Here is a 22,585-nt window from a genome sequence, read left to right on the forward strand (position 1 = left end):
AGTGGACCTTCACAGAAAACAGCTTACATTAACAGTAAACAGTAAGTTTTTTTCAATTATGCAGAGATCCCTGCTTCAGTTCCAGGTGGTAAGCCATGGAAGCACAGTATTAATGCCTGATAAATAACACATCAATCGCTGTTCTGGAGTCCTGTCTGAAAGAACTTCACCAAAAAATTGTGCTACCCAGAGAGGCTGTGGATGCCCCATCCGTGGAAGTACTCAAGACCAGGCTGGATAGAGCCCTGGGCAGCCTGGACTACTACCAGATCTGGAGGTTGGTGGCCCTGCCTGTGGCAGGGGGGTTGGAACATGATGATCCATGGGGTCCCTTCCAACCCAAAGCATTCTGTGATTCTATGCTCATAAGGCAATAGCTGATATCCTTCTTTATTCAATAACATTCCTTTACTGCCATATACATGTAAGATAAACTGCTGTTCCTTCATCTTTAACTCAAAGAGCATTTTAATGAGGAGTGACTTTACCAAACAAAGCACAAAATGAGAGATCTAAATGAGGGAAAAGGAAAAAAACCACCGAAATCACCTTCAAATTCAGCTCTCTCCTCAAACCATGCCCCGTGTCCCCACCTGCTCTGGGTAACACTGTGGTTACAATCATATCAGGTCAAAGGCAAAAAACTTCCCTATATTTCAGTGAATTCAGTATTCAGCGTCTTTTGTTTAGCAGCTTGAAATTAAATCAGAATAGCTGATCGTCGAATTTGGACTTTTTATTACTGATTTTTTTTTTTTTTTTTTTTAAACAAGCTTCTGTATTTCTCTGCATAAGGCCTAAAAATTTCATATCTAATAACAGACAGACAGAGAGACAGCAGATTCAAACAATTTTATCAGCAGTTGATTTATTTCTGCTGTCTGCTCCCTCTGGTCACAGCTCAGTGCAAGCCATAAACAAGTCAGGCCAGAAGAGGAGATTGAATTTTTGAGAGCAGAACAGTAATTGAGGAATCGAACAGCCTGGAGGTTGAAATATTTTCTCTCGGGACCAAAGCCTTCGGACCTATTAGCAGCTGTCTATATTGCTTTTCCAGCCACTGACACATATGTCCATGTCAAAATATTGAACTGATTTATGTTTCTTTGTGCTGCAAAAGGACAGATCTTGTGTGGATGCTTGGGGCTCCATCACTCTTACTGTACAGCTGCAAATGTCTGAAGTCAGGTAACTACATAAGCTACAACACACACACGCAATTTACTGCACCAGTCACCATCAAGTTTCTCTTGGGAGCTGTTTTTCAATATTTAAAAGGCATCCAAGCAAACCTAGTATTTAGGAGGTTAGAAAAAACAAGGCTTGTAAGCTCCATAAAGCAACAGGAAAATAAACACCTTATTTTGGACATGCGTTGACTATCGCCGCTACCTTGTTTGACTCTCTCTGCTACCTTGTTTCTCACTTGTTAGCAGAACAGAACCAGCCCCCCCCCCCCCGGCTGGGCGCTGCTCAGCACCATGGGAAGCCTCTCCCCGAGGAACACCTGTGCACCATCAGCACAACCTGGTCACAAAGCAGCGATCTCCATTTTTCCTGACTCTTTTTCAGTCAGCATTTGAAAAGAAATGACAAAGGAAAGCCTGAAATGGTTTTTGCTTTAAGTAAAAAAGAAGAAAAAAAAGCAAACAGAACAGAAACCCCATCACCACCACCGAGACTGCTGACTCGACCAAAATTTTCACCAAAACCCAAAGAGGTTCCAAAGACACCTGAAGCAAGAAGCGATGGATCACCAAACCAACCGATGACCAAGAGCCAAAGAAACATGTCCGAAGTGACCTCTTACGAAGCCGTGGAGCAGCGCCGAGCGCTGCTGACCTCACAGAGGCGCCCCCCAGCGGCACCACAGCGCTGTGCCGCCATCTTTGCTTCAGCCTCTCACTGCCCAACACACAAAAACAAACACTTCTCTCCACCTCCCGCTAATTTACCTAAAGCAAAAAAGTGATTTCTAAGGAATCAGTGCAGCACTCGGCTGCTCACGGATTCCCCAGCTATTCGTACTCACGGGTTGCTCGCAGCACGCTTCGAGCCGCTGCTCCTCACGGACGCGGCGTTCCTGCACAACAGGTCGCTGCCGTGCTTTGCAGCTGCCCTTGATTGCAGTCACAGCTGTTACGGAGCCACGCAGGTTAAGCAACACGTGCAACCGGCAGGAAGCTTCGGATGGATGCCGGTGTCCCACAAACGGCCCTTCTCCTACCACCCACAGACCTTCACACAGCGCACAAGCAAGAATCCCAAGTACTGCAACTCATTTAAAGATATGTGGACAGGAAAAATACACGTGTTGATATTCAATGTTAAGAAATCTTCATATGAAGGGTTATTTATAAATAGTGCATAATGTGAAATGGCATTCATTACCTTCCTCTGCTTAGCGCAGACTTAATCCATTACTTATTTTGGAAGAAAATTAAAAACTGGCATTTTGTTGAACATGAATCACCTCCTTAAAATTCAGGAGAAAAAAAAATCCTGCAATCAGATCTTAGAAAAAGCATCTCACTTCCAGGATTAGGGAAAAAAAAAAAATCAATACTTACCCTGCAAAACAAATCCAGCAATGCTTTAAAATTAATAGGAAACTTTCATATTTAAAACACATATATTTCACAGGCCATTAAACCAAAATCTATAGGCTGGACACCTTGAAACAAATGAACTATTTTCAACACTCAGAAACCAAGCAATCCCTGCCTTCCCTCCCAATCTCTGTCAATGAATGTAAGAATAAATATTAGCAGACTTCAGAGAAAACTGAACAGCTCATAAAACAGAAGCGCTACCCTGCACCAAAACGGTATTGCATCTTTCTAGGGGCAGTGATTTGGACAGTGCTAGTATACAGGTAATTTCTTCTGTACTCTTCTACGTTTCTGTAACATGGAACACACAAGGTACACAAATACTACAAATTAATGGTTGCCCCTCAATTTTTACACTGATCTCATTAGTACTTTTCCCCCCTACTCTCCTTGAACCCAGACAGTTAATAAACTGGAGGAGGAAAGACAACTAAACATCTTCATAATGCTCTTTCTTTCCATATTACATCTCAAACCTGACCCAGCTCCCAGTACAGCAATCTCAATTAACTCCCTGGCTGGAAATAAGATGTGCTTTTAGCTGCTCAGGAAGCAAAACGAGTTGCTTCGCTGAAAATTATTTCATGAAAATGTGAAATTATATGTTTGTATTACTGGAACTTTTATCTCATATGACAAAGATTTTAAACACAAGAACATAATTTCATAAAAGATGAAAAACACAGCACAATACCCACTTATTTCCCACACTCCCCGTTGCCTCTCTTACCACGTTCAAACACAACTTTCCTCAGCCACACAATACACAAGTAGGCGGTAGGAGGTTTACCAACTGATACAGCACATATTCAAGTTCAGAACAGAACCATGAGTTATTATTTTACAGGGCAATTAGCACTGACAAGTAAATGTTATTTTCAATACTTTTGAAAGGCTTCTCTAACCACACAGTTGTAGATAAACTGTTCACAGATTAAAACAACAGAGTATTTATCTCGGTACTGATGAACACTGCACAAACACTGCCATGGTAAGCAAATACCTCTGCTTAACATGAGTTTCCTTTCTATCAAAATAATCCTGAGCATTAGGAAAAAACAGTCAGAAGTGTGATTTATTCAGCAGCTCAACCATCATCCCTGTAAGTCAAATTTGAATTTCAGCAGCTCGGGAAGATGGCAGTTTCAACTCCAGGCTGGATCTGATCACCATTACTACTTTCCAAAGGGCAGTAAGTCCTACATACAAGTCAGCATTGCTAAGTTTAGATGTCATCTGCACTGTAATTTTGAGGAGACAGACTTTAAGAAGAAATTAAAAAAACACAGTCTTGCATTCATAACAAACTGAACTATTTTCCCAAAGACCAGAGTGAAAATAAATCTTCTCCATTGCACTGGAGAAAAATAATACAACCTCCTCTCCATCCTGTTACCATTACTATACATTCCTACCTGCTTTTACCATCAGCGAAGAACAGAAAAAACAACAAATGTCTAGTACCAACTTCTTCTACCAGGAAAAGGGAAGTTACACTTTCTTTCTGGATAACAAAGAATATATCTCAAATAACATACTTTATTTTTCATCCCATTGACAAGGTTTTCCCAAATTAGATACCTGTAATTACTGTCCAAACCATTATCCATCTTATTTTGTTTTATAACAATAAAAATTCAAACTCTAAGTGTCCACTATTTATTAAAATGTATTTTTCTTCAATTGCAAGCACAGCTCCAAGCGAAGCCAGGCGAAACAGTAAGCAACTGCTAACTGCTGAGGAAATTACAATAAGAAATACAAGCATTTTAAGAGTCTTCTTCCATGGCCACATCCTCTTGTAGTTTCTGCACCATTTTCTCCTCCAGTTGTTTCGGTTTGCCTTCAAAACAAATAAATATTAAATTTAAAGATGCCTCAACAGGTCCAACAGACACTATTTAGTGATCAGTTGTTTAGCAATAAAGCCATCCAGCTTAGAACTATTTATTGTTAATTGCCATCACCATCAAAAGTTATCAAATAACTGCTATAATAGAAAAGCTGATTCCATTTTATACAACATCTAAAAGTCAGTCAATGTATTCTTTCACCTACTATGACAAGACTTGATATAGCTAACAATACCTAACAGAATCTTGCATAGAAAAAAAAAACATTAATTTTAAGAGACTTCCGTGCCTTCACACATTCGTTACAAATGAAGATTTATATTTAAGCCCTCCTGAATGCTGCACTGGGGGGCAATAATGTTAATTCTGAATAACAATTAAAAAAACCCTACAAGATTGACATTCAATTTTGCTCTCTTTCATCCAAGAGACTGAAGAGGAAAAATGTTGTTTGAGAAACAGATGCACTATACATTATTATGCATCATTCACCTAACACAAGCAAAGACAAAAAACAAATAAAAACATTAAGTATATCCTAATAAAAGCCCATTTCACACACATGCAATCATGCACTGTGTTAATGCAAACATATAATTTGAAAAAAGTGTTACAGAATTCTAGTAAACACCTAATAATATATCCTACTTCCAGCTGAGACAAAATCACTAGTACAGAACAAGAACTAATGGATATTTTATTCCAACTTCTATTACTGTGTTTCATTAGCTATGTTGTTTTTTTCTTTAATAAATATTTTTAAATTCACTTTTATCAATAAATCTAACAAACCAGTTCTTGTCGTAAGAGGTTTGGAAAGCAGAAAGCAGAGGAATAGGTATCCACAACTGAAAGCCAATTTAAGAACGCAGTTCACAAAGAATATATGAAATTTTACATGTAGTAGGCAGAGATTTTAGTGAAAATTAATAAAAATATCATTATATTAAAAAAGCTAAGATTACATTGTAGAAGAAGTGTTTCAACACAGAGAACTACAAAGCATCTACATTTTCACAATTAGCTAAAAAAAAACCCCAATTTATCTACTGTATTTTCTATCAGTCAGTAAGTGGGAAGAGCTATTTTCTACATTCAGTAGCTATCTTAATCCTAAAAAAATTGTGTATGGTTATTTATCAGTTGAATAAGACATAGCAAAAAACCAAGCCCTGCAATATTAATCAGAAAATGACATACACGTGTTAGCCTAAGCAAACCAGGTCCACCAAGCTCTTACCTGCATGTGGAGCACGAAGAAGGTGGATGTTCTGTTTGACTTCTTTGATGTCTTCTGCCTTCTGCAATTCTTTGCTCTTCTTTAATCTATCAAGGAGAGAAATCACATTACCTTCAAGGTGGTGGTGCATGTTTTCCATCTAATGCAAATCAATGTTTAGCTGAAGGAACACAGTGGCTAAGAACACTTGTAAGGAAACAAAGGCAAACATTATTTGAAAACTTACTCAGATGTAAATTGGACAGAAGATCAGGAAGAAAAAATGTCAGCACTGTATTAACTCTTACCAGAAATTTGTGTGAGACTCCAAACCACAATGAAACACTCTGCTACCACTGAGCATCCAAAAGCTACATTTTCTTTGACAACCAATATAGCCCATTAGTTAGGTAGCAGAGCAGAGTCCACTGAAACTATTTTTGTCCCATTGCTTTGTACAAAACAAAGCAAAGAGCCTTTTAAAACTCTTGTTCACGACTGCTCTGGAAAGACTGAATTTCTAATGCAGACGTGCAAGAGCTCTCATAACACAAATACATTTCCTCACCTGTTCATAATAAATCTAGCTTGGCGTTTTTGCTTTATTTCCTCCACCCTCTTCATTGCATCAACTGAAAGAAAGCAGAAGTGGCATTAAGTGTGCTCACATACATACAGTTGAAAACATGTGCTTTTTTAGCAGAGCGTGTTTCTACTACAAGGAATCATAATTTAAAACTTAGTAATGTTTTCACTTTTATGCCTGCAAATATCTTCCACAGATAAGCATTACAACAGAAGACTTTACTTGAAATCAGAAGTTACCATCTTCCCCTTCATAGCATTTATTCTTGGCTTACAAAGTAACTCTTCCACTGTTTATTTATAAAGCAAACTAAAGCAGAATGACTGGGAACAAACAGTGGCACCACAGTGTAAAAGTTTTACACTGAGAGACTCTTGGAAAGCTGGAGAACCACTAAGGTTTGTCAAAGACAGCAACTCAAACTAGAGTAATGCTACAGCTTGTTTTCCAACCAGCATCCAAAAAATAAAACCCAGTGTAAGCCCACACCTGTGCACAACTCATATGTGCTCCACGTCTAAAAATCTGGCCATCATTCCAGTAACTTCAAAGAACAATCACTACAAAACGTAAATATTCCAACACATCTCCTCAAAACATCAAAACATGGTCTTTAGAAGTTGACTGCTCAGCTTTTTTGTTTTTTTTTTCTCTCTAAAACGACTCACCAGTCTTGTTCCACAACTCTCTCTGGTATTTTACTGGTTCATTCCTACGTTTTTCAAATTCAAATGAATTGTCCTATATTAAGAAAGAGCAAATGCAAATTATATACAGAAACATATTTAGATCCAAATGTTCTTATTGCAGCACTCAACTATTAGTATTTTTGGGTTTTTTTTTGTGTGTGTTTTAGGATATCAATTCCTGTATTTTAAAGACCTTCAGAGATTGCTAAACTAGAAGGTAATACATGAAATGTTAGATACTGTAGCAGCAGAAGCCACAGAGATTCATCTGAAGAGACCTATTTACCAAAGCATCCCCTTTGACCATTTTCTTCTTAACAAGACACAGAGAACAGAGTTCTACTGTGGAATAGAAACTACAAAGCAGAACAGACACACGGAAGGCAAAACTGAACACACATAGAGTCAACAGCATACAGTGCAGATCAAACCAGTGTTATTCAACAGCCTGTAGTTTTGAAGAAGTTCAAAAATAAACAATTTCATTTTAAGAATATTGAAGCAATATAAATTCATCTGAAATTGTGAAATATTCCCATCAATGACACCAGGGGGTTTGGGACAGGCTGATGGGAAGCCTGTATCTTTTCCTTTTATTTGAGGGGGACATACTCAGTTTTACACTGATTTATCTGAGGATTGTTTCCTGCCCACAGGCTATTTTTTTTTCTGTAAAGGTAAATGTTTCAAACCAGCTGGTAATCTTCACTGCAGGAAAAGACAGCTCCAATGAAGGCTACGATATGTATTAGTGAGGAGTGGCGTACAAACATACACACACACACACACACACACACACACACACACACACACACGCACACACATACACGCACACACATACACGCACACACATACACGCACACACATACACGCACACAAACGCGCTATACTGCATTTACAAAACGAAAATTAGTTTTCACCACAGGCAAACATCCACAGGTCATTCTGATTCTTTCAAAAAACTAATGTTCATTTTCAGTTAAGTGTGACAAAGCACCACGTTACGTCACTGGAGAATTTTTCCTAACTGGGGTCAGCTTTTACCTATTTATAATATACAGCACCATTTTGTGCCATCAGAAAACACCACAGAGTAAAAAGAAACCCCTTAAGAGTACAGATGTTCTAAGTCATCTTACCTGCACGCATATACTACTGCTGCCTCACCAACTACTGACCAACAAACCACCTTAATTCCAAACACGAGGGGACAGACTGATGCTATCCTCAATCACTCTGAATAAGCCAGTCCCTCAGAAATGCCTTGTGTAATATAAAAAGTTCATCTCCTTACCACTGTCAATTCTTTGCCAGCTGCTTTTCGGAATGCTTTGGTCCATCTGATCTTTCTTGGGTTTCTCTTCTTTTTAAAGTTTTTGTGACATTTTGATTTGCAGAATCTAAATATCTTGGTGGGGCGGGGGGAGAGGAGAGGAAGAAAAAAGAAACCTTGGGGTCAAATCGCATTGTTCCTGCCCAAATGCAACATAGTATTGAACACTGCAGTTTCTACAACACACAAAAAAAATAATCTTTCCAAAAGTCAATATTTACATTACATTTCAACAGAACGCTATGCAAAAAAAACTAAATGAACACATTTCCTTTATTATGTCTACTGATGTATTTCACATTCAGTGCCATGTTAAATACAGCCAGTTTCATGACACGCAAGCCCACTGCAGTTGGGCTGCACGAACGAGGTGAGGTGATGTGAGACACTCAGTGCAACCTGGCCTTTAGAAACTAGATGGGTCTCCTCATCAGGAACCCCAAACAACGCAGCACAACCACGCTTCCAGTGACAAGGTGAAAAAGCTGTAAAACGTGAATAAGGAGAGCAGGCAGAAAGCAGCAGGGGCAGAAGCAAGACGAAAGGAAGACGGACACACCAAGGTCTGAATGTTCAGCAATGCCCTCTGACTACAGACGTCACTGGAACATTCATAGTTCAGAAAGAGAAGAAGACGAGGACAACACACAAGGACTGGCATCGCCCACAGTGACACGGACACCAAGAGTTTGGTTGCTTCAATAAAGCTTTCACTCGTGAAATAAATTCAAGCACTGTTCTGTTTTTTTCTTTATAAGGTCACTTTCACAGCTGTCAGTGCCATACACAAACACAGCTAAGCTGGTTACAAATAAAATACAGGAGAGTTGAGAGAAGCATCATGTGAAAAAAAAAAAAAGATTAATCCAAACCTGTACTGTAAATCAGTAATTCTCTACACCTGTCAGCACTTTTTAGACACAGAGCCATCCTGACAACAAAAAATCCTCACACCTCTCATTTTTTCAGTGTGACAATACAACAACAGCAACAAAGTTAGTTTTTTGGGATGCAGCATTAAACCTTTCAGAACAGCACGCAAGAGGAGCCCTGAGCACACTGTCATGCCTTGGACTGAACTTGCTGACAGCAGTTACAGCACATACCACAGCACTGACTGTTTTCTGTTGTTTTTTCTTGCTCCCATTTCTCTGTCTATTCACAGATCTCTACATACTGCCATGTACAGTTATGCCACTCATCCACAGAAGTAAATTACCTTTTATTTTTGCTTGTGTCAATATATGTGAATTTGTGGGGTTATATCTGGCTTAATAATAAAGATGGACACAAAATCTCTATGCCCAGCTGGAACTATTTCCTTGGCTTGAAAACCAAGAGAAACATTGGCAACACTTGATTTATTTTTCATATCACAGCTCCTTCAAAACCAAAACGTTCTTGTTCCAGTAAGGCTCTACCTTAAACTTATAAGTTTAACCTATAAACCACAAAATTCAATGCATGAAGTAGAATTGTCAAAATTAGTTCAAATTAAACTGCAACCTCGAAGTCAACAACACACGATAGCATAACCCCAGATCCCTGTGGTACTGAATTGAAAAACAATAAAAAACAGTTCCATGTTCATTTTCAAGGTAAGAGATGGAAAACTATCTTCAATATTGTTAAGTACCACTGAAAATACTATTAGATTTCCAGCATTTAAATACCACTAAATGCTCTACTGTTCAAGAAGACTTTTCACTTAACACGGCCTATTAAGGGCATCTATTTCACACAGTGACCTTAAATTGCCTTATATCTTCCAAGTCACTGCTATTATTAATTTTTTATTAATAATTATTATTTAACCTACGCAGTTCATTTTCAATAACTTAAATCAAAACTGATAAGAAAAAGGATACTGTTAAATATTTGGTGCAATCTGGTAGCATTCATTTCATCCCCTGTACATTACCAAAAAGTGGTGAACAGATGAAGAGCTCCTCACGAAGGGGGTTCCCACTATCACTCAATGAGCTGTACAACATTCTCAGAGATCAGGTACAGAAGAAAGTTAACATAAAGTGTCTGCCATCCTGCCCACGACACACGAGCTGCTGTACATTATTGCACTTCATTATGTCAACAAGCACAAGTTTTTTTAGTTCTCAAGTTGTAATGAAGTCTTTAATAGATACCAAAGGCTGACCACAGGAATGAATCTGTAACATTACATCTTTTCTCATTAAATAGTTTCTATTATACCCATAAAGAACTATCAGCTACTTTATTTCATTGCCTATATTTAAATCTCACTCCGCCACTCCAAGCTTAGAATATGTTTCTTGAAAGCAGCCTCAGAAATAAAACACTGTACTTCAATTTCATAGCTATGTTATGCCAGACTCACTTTAGGCATCTGGCCCTGCTAGCCATGGAAGCATCTTATGTTCATCCAGGTGGTGCTTTCAGGACTGTTAAAGGTGCATAAAAGAACTTTCACAATCAATAGCATTCACTTAATGCAGCATTGGAGGTAGGCAGCAAAACACCGAGCTATGAAGAACCCTATCCTCCATCCCAAACTGCCTCAGTCCAGCCAATGCAATTTAGTCAGAAGGAGCAGGTAGGGAGATGCCACTGAGATAAGAAAGGAAAAGGGGAAATACAACAGTGGAACGGTTTGTGTTGCAAAAGACCTTAAAGCCCACCCAGTGCCAACCCCTGCTGTGTGCTGGGTGCCCCAGCAGACCAGGCCTCCCAGGGCCCACCCAGCCTGGCCCGGCTTCCGAAGAGATGGAATACAGCACAGTAAGGCCTTAGCAATAGTTACGTTTCTACATTCCCTGCCCACGCGCTTCTCCTGAGCTCTGCCAAACCCGCCGCTCTCACGAGCGCTGCAACCTCCGAACCTCGCGGCCTTCCCCGGGAAAGGCAGCAGCGTCCGGCCGGATCACTCAGACGGGGAGAGACCGTGCCGGTATCGGTTCCGACACGTCGGCAGCGGAACGCAGCGATCTGGGCGCGCTGCTCCGTTTCAACCCGGGCTCTGCAGTGCCCACCGAGCAAGACGGAGGCTGGGACACCGCGCGCACGCGGCCGTCACACCGACACGAAGCCCGAGCGGCTGTGTGCGTCCTGCTGTGACAGTCGCGTCACATCGGCCCGCTGATCACAGACCTGCCGGCAGCGCGGAGCCCGCGGCCCTCCCGGAAAGCACGGGACCGCCGCCGGAATGGGCCTGAGGCGGCGCACACCGGGCCCGGGCTGACTACGAGTGCCCGCCCCCGCCCCCCCCCCCCCCCGCAGTACCTTGCAGTCGTTGCGCACGAACATGACGCCGTGGCCCGGATAAATGGGCCCGGAGCAGAAGTAGCACTTCTCGATCCTCATGGCCGCACCGAACCGATCCGCAGGCCCCGCCGGAAGCGCTCGCTCAGCTGACCGGAAGCGGCGGATCGCGTTCCGCACAGCGCCCCCTGGCGGTCGCTGGGTGCCAACGCCGCGGCGAAGCGGAGTCCGTGCGGGGCCGGCGCGGAGCTGTGGCGGGGCACGGGCGCCCCCTGCCGTGCGCATGGGGTCAGGGCGGCGCGGAAACCCGGAAAAGCCCCAACGCCGCGTGCCGGGCGTGCGGAGAGGCGCCTCCCCCGGGAGCTCTGGGCCGCAGGCACGGGAGCTGGGAAGCCAGCTGATGGGCAGAAATGGCAGAGACGCGCACTCTCGCTAGCTTTATGAGGGAAGGTGTGAAGACAGCACGTTTACAACTGGACGCAAAAACCCAACAGGAGTAAACGCATTTACTTAGGGCTAGGGCAGCTCTGCGTTCCGTTATTTGCAATTGCAGTCCTTTGTTTTCAGGCTGAGTTTTTTGTCCCTGTGACTCAGAGCATACAATTGGTTGGAAGAGACTGCTAGAGGTCATCTAGACCAAACTCCTGTTCAAAACATGACAAATTACACCACGTGGCTCAAGGCCCCATTCAGCTGAGGTTGTACTGCCTTCAAAGATGGAGATGCACTAACAGCTCTGGGCACCTGGTCCAGTTTCTGCTCCCTTGTGGCTATGTGCTCACAACAGCAACTTTCTCAATGTATATAAATACTTTTTTTATAAATATGGAAGTGTAACCTCTATTCTCCTCTATGCACTGGGCTGCTTGTGGCACCACACAGGAAGCACCAGCTGCCCAGCTGACTGCTGTGGTCAGTGTCAGGAGAGAACAAGCAGCACTGCGGCCAGAGCAGGGAGTTTACGTGCACCTAACCTAAAAAACGCCTAAAAAAGGCACGGGGACAGGAGCACATACCAGAGTTGAACTGATGTAATGTAATGTAATGCCACAATTCAGTTCAACAAATGCTAACCAAGTTTAGAGTAGGAATGTTTAATCATTTTATATTAATAAGAATAAAACATCTTAATGCAAACACTTCCTGAAACTTTCTGTTCTATTACAGATCTCAACATTCTCAGCTAACACTGCATAGAAAAAAGCTTTTCTTGAAAACCATTTTCCTCATATCATCAAAGTTTACTTTCTTTCTTCAAAACCAGCAGCAGACTGATAAGAATACTGCAGCTCACCATCAATAAGCATTTAACACAACTTCTCATGAGAGCTAAAAAGACAACAAAAGAAGATTGAAGTGTGCCGTAAGATTTAAGGCTTACATCAAAGCAATTTTATGTAGATTCTTTTTATACAGTAAATAGTTACATATAATATGCATGACAAAAATATGACAGTTATAGTATTTAATATCTAATATCCAATCTAAACGTAGGTATCCAAAAGGACTTTATTTTTTATTTTTTTTTAAACAGCATTTCAGTAGTCACTTAGCTCAGAAGTTGGCTGCAATAGTCCTCACTCTCTTCAGGAACTGGATGGAGCTATTAACACAGGAACTTTCATTAAAGTTAACGCATGACAAAGTTCCACTGCAACCCTCTGAAAAGCAAAGAGTTCTATTAAAATAAATTCAGACACTTAAGTACATTGAAATGTATTTGTGTCCTACAGTAGAGTTTGATACTTTACTGGTCAGAAACCTGATGATAACTTCAAAAGGCACTGAGTTAAACTACAGTAACTCTGGTCCACAAGCACTTTAGAATCTTGGTATGATGTAATAGAAAAAACTACATTTATTCAATATAAATTTCTTTCATCTTTATCCTAGCCCCAGAGTAGTCAAATTATATTGCACTTTCAAAATATTCTGTGTAGGTTATGATAAAAATCTAATATTTACATGCTGCTGTTAAAGAAGAATACATTACTTTGTAAAATATTTTAAGAACCAAGTCTTAACACTTATTCTTGCATTCTTAGTATAACCAGAGGCTACGTATAATATAAAGGGCTTTTTTTCCTTATAGCTCCTATTCCAGAAACATTTTAGGTCCTTCAAAAAACATGTGTCACGTTGCAACTCATGTTTGTAACTGATACAGACATTTGCCTGAAATTGCAGTAGCCAAATAGACAGAATATTTAAATAAATAAATACATCATTTCTAAATAAGTGTTAGCTTTTGACTTCTGTAAACAAACTGCTGTGGAAAGTCTATAAGAAGACTCAGTTTGGTGTGTTGACTTTAATTGGCAATACTTTTGATTTATACAACATCTGCCAGGGTAGAAAACAAGTTGGTAGGCACATCTTATAAATCTGTCTGGAAAAAAGAAAAAAAAAAAACACCAACAAAATACTGATTGTTCTTCAGGTTGTCATAAGAATAAATAAGAATGAAGAATAACATGATCCACCAAACCAAAATTGACATTCATGTGATCTGTAAGTGGAGGGGGGGGGAGGAGTAACTCTATTCATTTTTAAGGAAATTGACAAGCCGTAAGTGAATATATGATAGCCAAGATGTACAGGACACAAAAGTTGGCAGCAGAAAATAAGCATTATAAATTTATAGAAATACTGATTTAGACAGAACTGATATCTCAGCTGCATTTCGCCAGAAGACAATCTGCATCTATTCATAATCACTATTCATTTCTCAATCCATATTTGAGGAAACATTCCAAATCTGTGTTTGGTTAAAAAAAAACAAAAAAAACAAAAAAAAAAAACCTCAGTACAAAGCACTATTTTAGATGAAGTTTTGCTGACATCTACATTACCCTACATTCCTGTTAAAACAATAGCAAAGAACATAACAGATATACACTTACACCACTGACATATCAATATATGTATACACATGTTCTAGAAATTCAAATGATGTCAGGAGGTCTCGCAGGCTCTGTTGACTATATTTTATATAGTACAGTTGTAGTTTAAATGTTCACATCCGTGACCTACAAAAAGTGTTCTGCATCCCTGTGCTTCTCTAAAAAGTTTTTCATTCTATGTAAAATATCTTTCTTTTGGCTTTTATCACTAAATACTGATGGTTTGAGAAAATAATGAAAAGTTACTTACAGGCTTTTGCAAAAAATACAAGATTCGCTCTCTATGATTGTCATTGATTGATGAAATGATTAAATGCTTCTGTTAAAACAGACTCAAGAACCATGTTGGTAAGCTTGCTAGTTTGTAGACACCAGGAGTAGTCACAGTATCTAATCTAAATGCTTAGTGTTCAGAGTTAATGGAGCCTTCAAGGAGCAAATGAAAATCCTTATTTCAGAAACCCACCTTTTCTTACTGCCCGTATATGAAGATTTTACACTTGTTAATTACAAGTCCTCTCCTTCCCTTCCTTCCAAAGTAGAGAATTTAGGGAATATCCAGTACTACACTGAACTGATGAACTTGCTCCATCACTGATAAACTGCACAACTTGCAAACAAAACTCAATGTTGCTTGAGAGGAAAGCAAAAAAATTATTATCAAGAGTTAATAATGCTCATTACCTAACTATGAGATGTGATTTGTCTATAAGTTAAACAGTTAAGCTGCAACTGTACTATAATTAAGCATGTACATTAAATTTAATTGTAGCTGAGTCAACAGCCACATTTGCCTTTTTCTTGCTCCTCACTCAGTTGTTCTGTAGAACTGTGCCCGTTGGAACGCACTACCCCTTCTGGGATCCAGGATTTATCCACACATCGCTCCATGCGCTTCATGATGAGGTCAAGCAATGTATCAATGGCTTTGCTTACATTATTCCCATTAGCTGCACTGGTTTCAAAATATGGTATCCTGCAGAAGACAAAAACCACACATTCGAATCACAGCTTATATTCATAGGAGCATAACCAATACATCACTCTTGCTATATATACTTAGAAATTGCACTAACAGAGTTACTGTTCCTCCTTAGAGACACTAAGTGGTCAGTGGTCTGAAATGTAAAAGAAATGAATTAAATGTCTTACTCTGTTGGTAGAACAAAAGGATGAGCATTAATTTACACCTTGGGATCCACATTTTATGGAGGCACTGGTTGTTACAAAGTGCCAAGGCTCATTCACCCACGAGAGACACAATTTCTCAATATGGCCTTCTCTGAAGAAGTGTTGAAGAAGTGTTCTTTACCAATTTCTATCTACATCACGAGGGTGTCTGCAAGAAAGGGAGTGCACGTATGCACTCCCCCGGCAGGCAAGGCAAAGACTCCTGATGCAGTATTCTTATCATCACTACAAAAGGCATCACTGAACTAGAACAACAACTTACGTATTCTACAGTGTCAGCAGCCCCAGGAGGGGAAGACTTTTACTCCTGCAGAAATCTCTCCAGCAGTGAAACTTCAGGGATAAGATACTCTTATTATTATTATTAAATTCAGCAACACCTGCCCCCTTAGCGAACAGTGTATAAGCCCTGTGTAAGCCCTCATCCACAGGAAATAACCATAAACAAACATGACTAAATGCAGACACGCTGCTTGGGAACCCAGATTTTTAGGGAAGCAGAACATGTTGTGATGGAGAGCATGTGTATGATATTTTCTCCTCTCTCCTTACTGCTCTAAGCACTGCATTCCTAGCAAAACAGGAAAGCTGCAGACAGAGCTGGAGATAAAGAGATAAAGGAGAAACCACAGAACTAGGGAAACGAACAAAATATATGAGTTTATATCACGTGTGAAAGCATTATCATAATAAAGGAAGGAACAAAGTCAGAAATAAAGCAAGCAAAGCAAGAGAGATGCTCAAGGGAGACTGAAAACAAAAGTCAGAGGAAGAAGCAGAAAAAAGTAGGACAAAGGAATAAGAATCAACTTCATCATCAAGGGAATTGGGAAGATGGTGATAAGTTAAAAAAAGTTAAAAAAAGAAATAAACGAGTGTTGATTTCACCCAACTGAAGCTAACTACAGATGTAAAAATAGAAGTACAAGCAGTAGTAAACATAAGCACATGCAGGACATTTGCCATGTGAGACACCATTAGGTTAATGAAATTTAATTCCAACTTCTGCCTGAAGAAAATTCAGTGCATCAAAAATGTGAAAGAGCACCTTCTTGCTATTGTACTTCTGACTGCACACTTAACCAGTATGCAATTCTTATTTTTAAGGATTTTTACAGAGAGTAAGGTAAGTAGGACTCCCCAGATTCATAGCACTGACTTCGGACAACCTTATGTCTGAGCCAACAGGCAAATTTTCAAGCAAACACGCGGGTACTTTCCTCCACTCACCCTCCATATTTTGGAACTGGTACAGCAGGTGGCTTCCCACAGTTCTCCTGCAAACCTCTCCCTTCTCTAAGGAAATTCTGAAAGATCCTGACAAAGTCCAGGCAATGGTTTGGGATACCAATTCCTGTCATGATGACTACATCGCTACAATTTCATTCCATTGACACTTAGATAAAAAAAAAGGTGGGGGGTGAGATGGTATTTGTACATACTCAGACCGTTGTTAACAAAAGTTTCTGGGCACCTTACTATTGCAAATATACCGCTACTTTTCTGCAACAGAAAGGCAGCAGGCTTGGACCCTTCATCACAGGGTCGAGCCAGACCAGCAACACCGTTACCACCTGCATGAATGAACTCTACATTTCCTAACTAGAAAGGCTTATTAAATTTGCAAGATCCCATGGGTGGTCAACAACACTGTATTACTGTCTCAGTGTCTAGGTCTCCTGTAGCCATTTTCAAAACACAACACTCACCGGTACAGAAAGGGCATACTGAGTATCTCACACTTTTGTTATGGGAAGACTGCTGCAGCAGGATTTATCTTGCATCCTCGAGAATGTAAAAGTGCGTGACTCTTGGTAGCTCAATGCCACAGGGCAGTAAATCCATTTGGTTCTACAAAATAGTTTGCTTCTGAATTGTCTCCAAGGATACTTCAGGGTGAAAGAAAGCTAGTTTCTGACTATGTGTGTAACAGAGAAATAGCATGGCATAGCAGGACTAGACCTGCAGAGCAAGACAATTAGCATTAAGGACCCAGCGTTAACAGCATGTGTATTTTGTGAGCTTTACTTTGGACTTAGCTAATCTAGTCCCCTGGAATCTGCATGACTAATCAGAATGCAGACTACTGGTTGGAGGCCATCATCTAGTTTAGTTTTCATTTGAGAAGGAATCCAGTTCCCATGCAAGAAGGCTGCTTCACTATGTGAATCAAGCCACAATAAATGGGTCAGATTTCCTTCAAACATGTACACTAAATCCAAATTTACACTAAATCCAAGTAGAATTCAGGGATAGGAATCATGGAAGAGTTTGGTGAAGATTAATGCAGGATTAATTAGTGTCTGATAGGAAGAAAGGTCTGCCACAATTCCTTTAAGGTCACATGATCCTTGTCTGTGGGGACGGGGAAAGGCTGTCTTCCAGCTGATTTGACTGATGTTTCATTTTCAGACTCTCTGGGAGAGTGCAGACGTCTGCACAAAAACAAACAGCTGAGCCTTTTGAGGCTAAGTGACTAACTCAGCTAAGCACAGGTGATCTGCAACCTGAACCAGAACTGGTCTTCTGTGGGAACTCAGCACTCTGTAATTAGATTTTCCAAATGCCTGTGAAAGGGTCCCAAAGTTCTCCAAGAAACTGAGGTTGCATGTTTCAACTGTCATGCCAGTGGGCAAGGGCTGCTCCGTAACAAATGTTGTAATAAAACTCAACTTCTAAATTAGGATGTAATTGCTTAGTACTGCATTTTCCCTCTAAAATCTGATGTGACATTAATCAGTTAATCACCTCACCAAATGCTCCTTTAGATTTCACATCACAAGAGGCCCAGGCTTTCTGTGTGCCACAGAAAGCATCAGCACAGGAAAGAGCAAGCAATTAGACCACCATAATTCACCTGCATTTTCAACTGAAGTCTATCTTTTTTACCAGAATGTTTATGAAACAGCTTACTTCACTTTTCCTTTGCTTACTGCAAGGAAAGCAAATTAACCACCCTCTAGTGCAAAAAACACAAAATCTTAGGTAATGTAGAAAACATTTAGCTCTGACAGGAAAAAAAAAAGTATTATGCAGGTCAGTTCAGCATTCCAAAATACTTATTTGCACAATAATCTTCCATTCTACAGGAAAGACATTACAGAAAGCATTTAATTTTGCTTTAAATACAGCAATAACTGGAAGGAAGGAAGTTACCCATATTTTTCTGCAAGTTCCTTAGCCTCTTCTTCTTTCACCATTCGTTGGTCTTCCAGATCACTTTTGTTTCCACATAATACAATGTCAGGGTTTTCACAATACGCGTGCATTTGTAGCTGACCTAACAGCAACAATACGAATAGAAATCATGACTTGATGTCACACAAAGCTTACCAAGAATGTTGTCACATTTCAGGGGACACAAAGATCTTCAGAAAAATTACTTTTTGGAAAAAGGAAATACAATTGTGTTCTGTTCCCTCTCAAGACTTCTGCAATTGCACTGAGGAGCCAGGAAACAGGTAGACATCCACTATCACACACGCAGCGAACAAGCCAGAGGAGCAGAAGCCTGACAAGAATCTGTATATTTGTAGCTTAAGGAGTTATGCTCATCAAGCATCTTCACTGAACTGCCAGAAAAAAAGTCCAACACTTTCATATGATGGATGAAACAGTGGGTTTGGGAACTGCTTCCCCTAGACACATCAGCCTAGTAACATTCACTTTCTGTTAAGCTTTGCTGACAAAGCTTCAGCCAGGTCAAATATATTTTCCACAGATGTATGGTACTAAGCATTATCCAAGCTGGAGATAAGTTCTCTCAGCCTGCTAGGTTAATGTGTGAAGTTAAGTAAGCAAAGCTGAATTTCAGGTAAGCACTAGAAGCTCCCACTAGCAGCTCTTACAATTGCAAATGGGACATTTACTTTCTTCTTCCTCAGAAAGCTTCAAAACCCAGTATTTTCAGTTGTACTGTTCTGTGAGACTTTGTATTTGCAAGAATAGCTCCCATCCACCACTGCAGAAATAAAGAGATGAGAAAAAGAAATGTCATACTTATCCAGTTCCTGACATTAAGGAAGCTTTGCTCATTTGTCAGATCAAAGAGTAGAAGAAACCCCATGGCATCTCTGAAGAAAGCAGTTGTTAAGCTACGAAACCTAGACAAGGAAAGCAGAATTATAAAGTTACTTTGAAAATATAATTGCATAGAGTCGTGAAGCTGAGGTAGCTAAAGACAAGATTAGCTAGAAGAAAATATTCATCATGTTTATTTTGTTGATGTAGGGACTGGATAACAGGAATTGCTAACATTAATATGTCCTAACCCAGGCGTAAGGAAGTCAAGGAGACATTTAAATAAAGCCCTTGAGGCTTGAGTGAAAGCTTTGTATTATACAGCACGCTTTCATCAGGATTCAAAAATTAAAATAAGAACAAAAATCAAACTTCGAAGTTAAACTTGTTACTACATACATCAGTTCTTGATTTTCAGACAATCAACCACTGGGATACCTGTCTTTTAGTAGACAAGTAGGAAAGAATCCCTGCAAAGTGATTTCAGAACTCTGACTTTTCTAAGGCCTTGGCTTAGACACATAAATTTAGGATAAGAAATTTAAAAAAAAAAACTTTAAAAACATCTGTATGCATTGGCCATGAACTAATAAGCCAAAGACAAAAAGCAATGATTACAGTTATAGTGTTCTAATTTAATTCAGTTGTAATTTAATGGGTACTCACAAGAAACTTTTCATCACTGTCAAACACCATATTAAATGGTATTTTCCCATCCCAAGTCATCATACAACTAAAACGTAACAATCAATAAGAAGAATTCACATACTACATTCCATTTGCACCTAGCTTGGTAACACCTGCTTTACTTTCTGGATTGGAGAGGTGGGGAGGGAAGCCTACCTTTCCTGCCCTGCAGTATCCCAGAGCTGAAGATGTATCCTCTGCCCTCTGCCACCAACACCATCTGGCCCATTGGGTCTGTACACCTGTAAAAGGGAAGTTTGTAAAACAGAATGTTAACAGCCCAACCTCTATGGAACACAAAATAACTGACCCTTAAAGTCATTAAGTGCAGCAGAGCTATCACTGTCAATACAAGGATTCACAACTACTATTCAATTTCCTTATTTTAAAACAAAAGTAATACAAGTTGCATTTCAATTTTGTATCTACTTGAGTATTTAAATATAAGTGTAAAACTGGAAGTGGAAAACCAGTTTCCAATACTTCACATTCTTCACATTCCAAACAGAGTGAGTAGGAGCCACTGAGTTCTCATCAGACAAGTTTATTTTTTGTATTTGATTTTCTATTTTTTACTATTATGTTCCATCCTGTCCAAGTGAAAACATAACTACGAGAGATCATGCAATCTGGCAGTACATTTGTAACACTAACAGAACCTCATTAGCAAACAGAATGTACTCATGAAAATAAAGATGCATCTTTTTAGCTGTCAAAAGATTGCTGAAAGAGATGGGATAGATCTTGGATCATAGATTATAGAAGCAGAAAGTGAATGCTAATCATGAAAGCTGAGGAGTTTACTCAGCATGACAATATAAATATGGGCATCTGTTAGCTTTAGAAGGATCAATTAAAAACAGGCTCATTTATTGTTCAGAACTCTTCATGTCTTTCCCTTCAACTGTCACTGTATGTAAGATTACTCGAGTTAACAATACTATCTTCAACAACATAAAAGCTTGCTGAATTTATGGATTATATGAATTAGGTTGAAAAACATAAATCTTATCTTGAGTCATCAAATACTCTAACCAAGAAAATCCACCACATGTACCATCCCACAAAAAGAACACTAACCTATTCAAGGCACAAGTTTCACACGTCACAAAGACATTTACTTCTCCCACTACTGTGGTGCACATCATCCACCAAAAGCTAGTCTACACAACGTCTGTTTCACCATCCCCAGTATCAAACTGACCTACCAAGTGTCATCACCAAACTATCTTTCATAGCGCCATGTTCATGCCTTTCAAACACCTCCAAAGGTGAGGAATCCATTACCTTCCCAGGCAGCCCATTCCAATGCTTAACCAGCCCTTCCATGAAGAATTCTTCCTAAAGTAAAATCTAAACCTTCCCTGGCTCAGCTTGAGGCTATTACCTATCACTTGTCACCCAAGAAAAGAGATCAGTATCCACCTTGCTACAACTTAATTTCAGGGAGTTGTAGAGGTCTCCCCTCAGCTTTCTTTGCAACAGACAAAACAGACAAGGTTCCTATTCAAACAACAACTCGGGGATTAGAAAAGTTCAATGTTTTACTTTCCACAATTCTTCCCCACTAATGATAGCTGCTCAGGAAGCTAGATCAGCTCTTTACATTATCTGTATATTACATTAACCCTTTTGGCTCACATATATTAGAATGGTTTTAAAATTAACATTGCAGTCTTTGTTCACATTCAAGTTCACAAACAATAAGAAAACTATTGCAGCCCAATCCTTCGTCATGTAGGGAGTTCAACAATGAAGGCACTACTCCAGCTGCTATGAGCACAACTCACTGAGGAGACACTGCTCAGGGGTGTTGAGTCTACAAAATGGCTGCTGACAATCAGCTCTTTTTTTAACCTTGGAGAAAACAGACACACGCACAAATAAAACCAGGCAAAATAAAATAATTTCCTTATCACAACTTTAAGTACATAGTAACTATAGATGGCACACTTACACATAAGGATTAGCAGATCAGACTAAGCAGATGAGGAAGTAGATTCTAGTCACCAGCAACAAAAGAGCAACCATTTTGAAGTAGCACACTGCTTGTGAAAACTCACCACTCTCTTTTCCCGGAAGTCGATGCCCACAGTTGTGATAAACTTGGAATTAAATTTGCCATCTGTATACTGGTAAAGAAGGCTAGTCTTTCCTACTCCAGAGTCACCAAGTGCTAGGAATTTTATGAGGTAATCATAGTCCCCATCAGACATAGTGAGAATTCAGGAGACACCTTAGAAAGCAAAGCAAAA

At 39.8% G+C, this 22,585-nt stretch overlaps 2 protein-coding genes across 5 annotated transcripts in view; both read right to left on the reverse strand.

Annotated features, from left to right (window-relative positions):
- Positions 1 to 3,420: 3,420 nt before the first annotated feature.
- Positions 3,421 to 11,683, reverse strand: RSL24D1 (ribosomal L24 domain containing 1). Its single transcript, XM_042824610.1, has 6 exons — positions 11,551 to 11,683; positions 8,254 to 8,367; positions 6,939 to 7,011; positions 6,253 to 6,316; positions 5,706 to 5,791; positions 3,421 to 4,455 (listed from the first exon to the last, which is right to left on the reverse strand). Exons 1-6 carry the CDS (start codon positions 11,629 to 11,631, stop codon positions 4,382 to 4,384), a joined length of 492 nt encoding a protein of 163 aa, XP_042680544.1. The 5' UTR covers positions 11,632 to 11,683; the 3' UTR covers positions 3,421 to 4,381.
- Positions 11,684 to 12,607: 924 nt separating this feature from the next.
- RAB27A (RAB27A, member RAS oncogene family) overlaps positions 12,608 to 22,585 on the reverse strand; it is a 32,497-nt gene continuing 22,519 nt past the window's right edge. For all 4 annotated transcript variants that reach the window (XM_042824755.1, XM_042824757.1, XM_042824754.1 and 1 more), the window contains 5 exons: positions 22,394 to 22,566; positions 20,487 to 20,572; positions 19,623 to 19,726; positions 18,780 to 18,903; positions 12,608 to 15,408 (listed from right to left, as the gene is read on the reverse strand). In XM_042824755.1, the coding sequence (XP_042680689.1) occupies positions 15,210 to 15,408; positions 18,780 to 18,903; positions 19,623 to 19,726; positions 20,487 to 20,572; positions 22,394 to 22,546 (666 nt within the window). In that variant the 5' untranslated portion in view covers positions 22,547 to 22,566 and the 3' untranslated portion in view covers positions 12,608 to 15,209. The remainder of the gene's footprint in view (positions 15,409 to 18,779; positions 18,904 to 19,622; positions 19,727 to 20,486; positions 20,573 to 22,393; positions 22,567 to 22,585) is intronic.

The sequence above is a fragment of the Centrocercus urophasianus genome, unplaced genomic scaffold (assembly GCF_019232065.1).
Source record: "Centrocercus urophasianus isolate 14NV4802_14NV808 unplaced genomic scaffold, USGS_Curo_1.0 seq_23, whole genome shotgun sequence".
Lineage (NCBI taxonomy): Eukaryota > Metazoa > Chordata > Aves > Galliformes > Phasianidae > Centrocercus > Centrocercus urophasianus.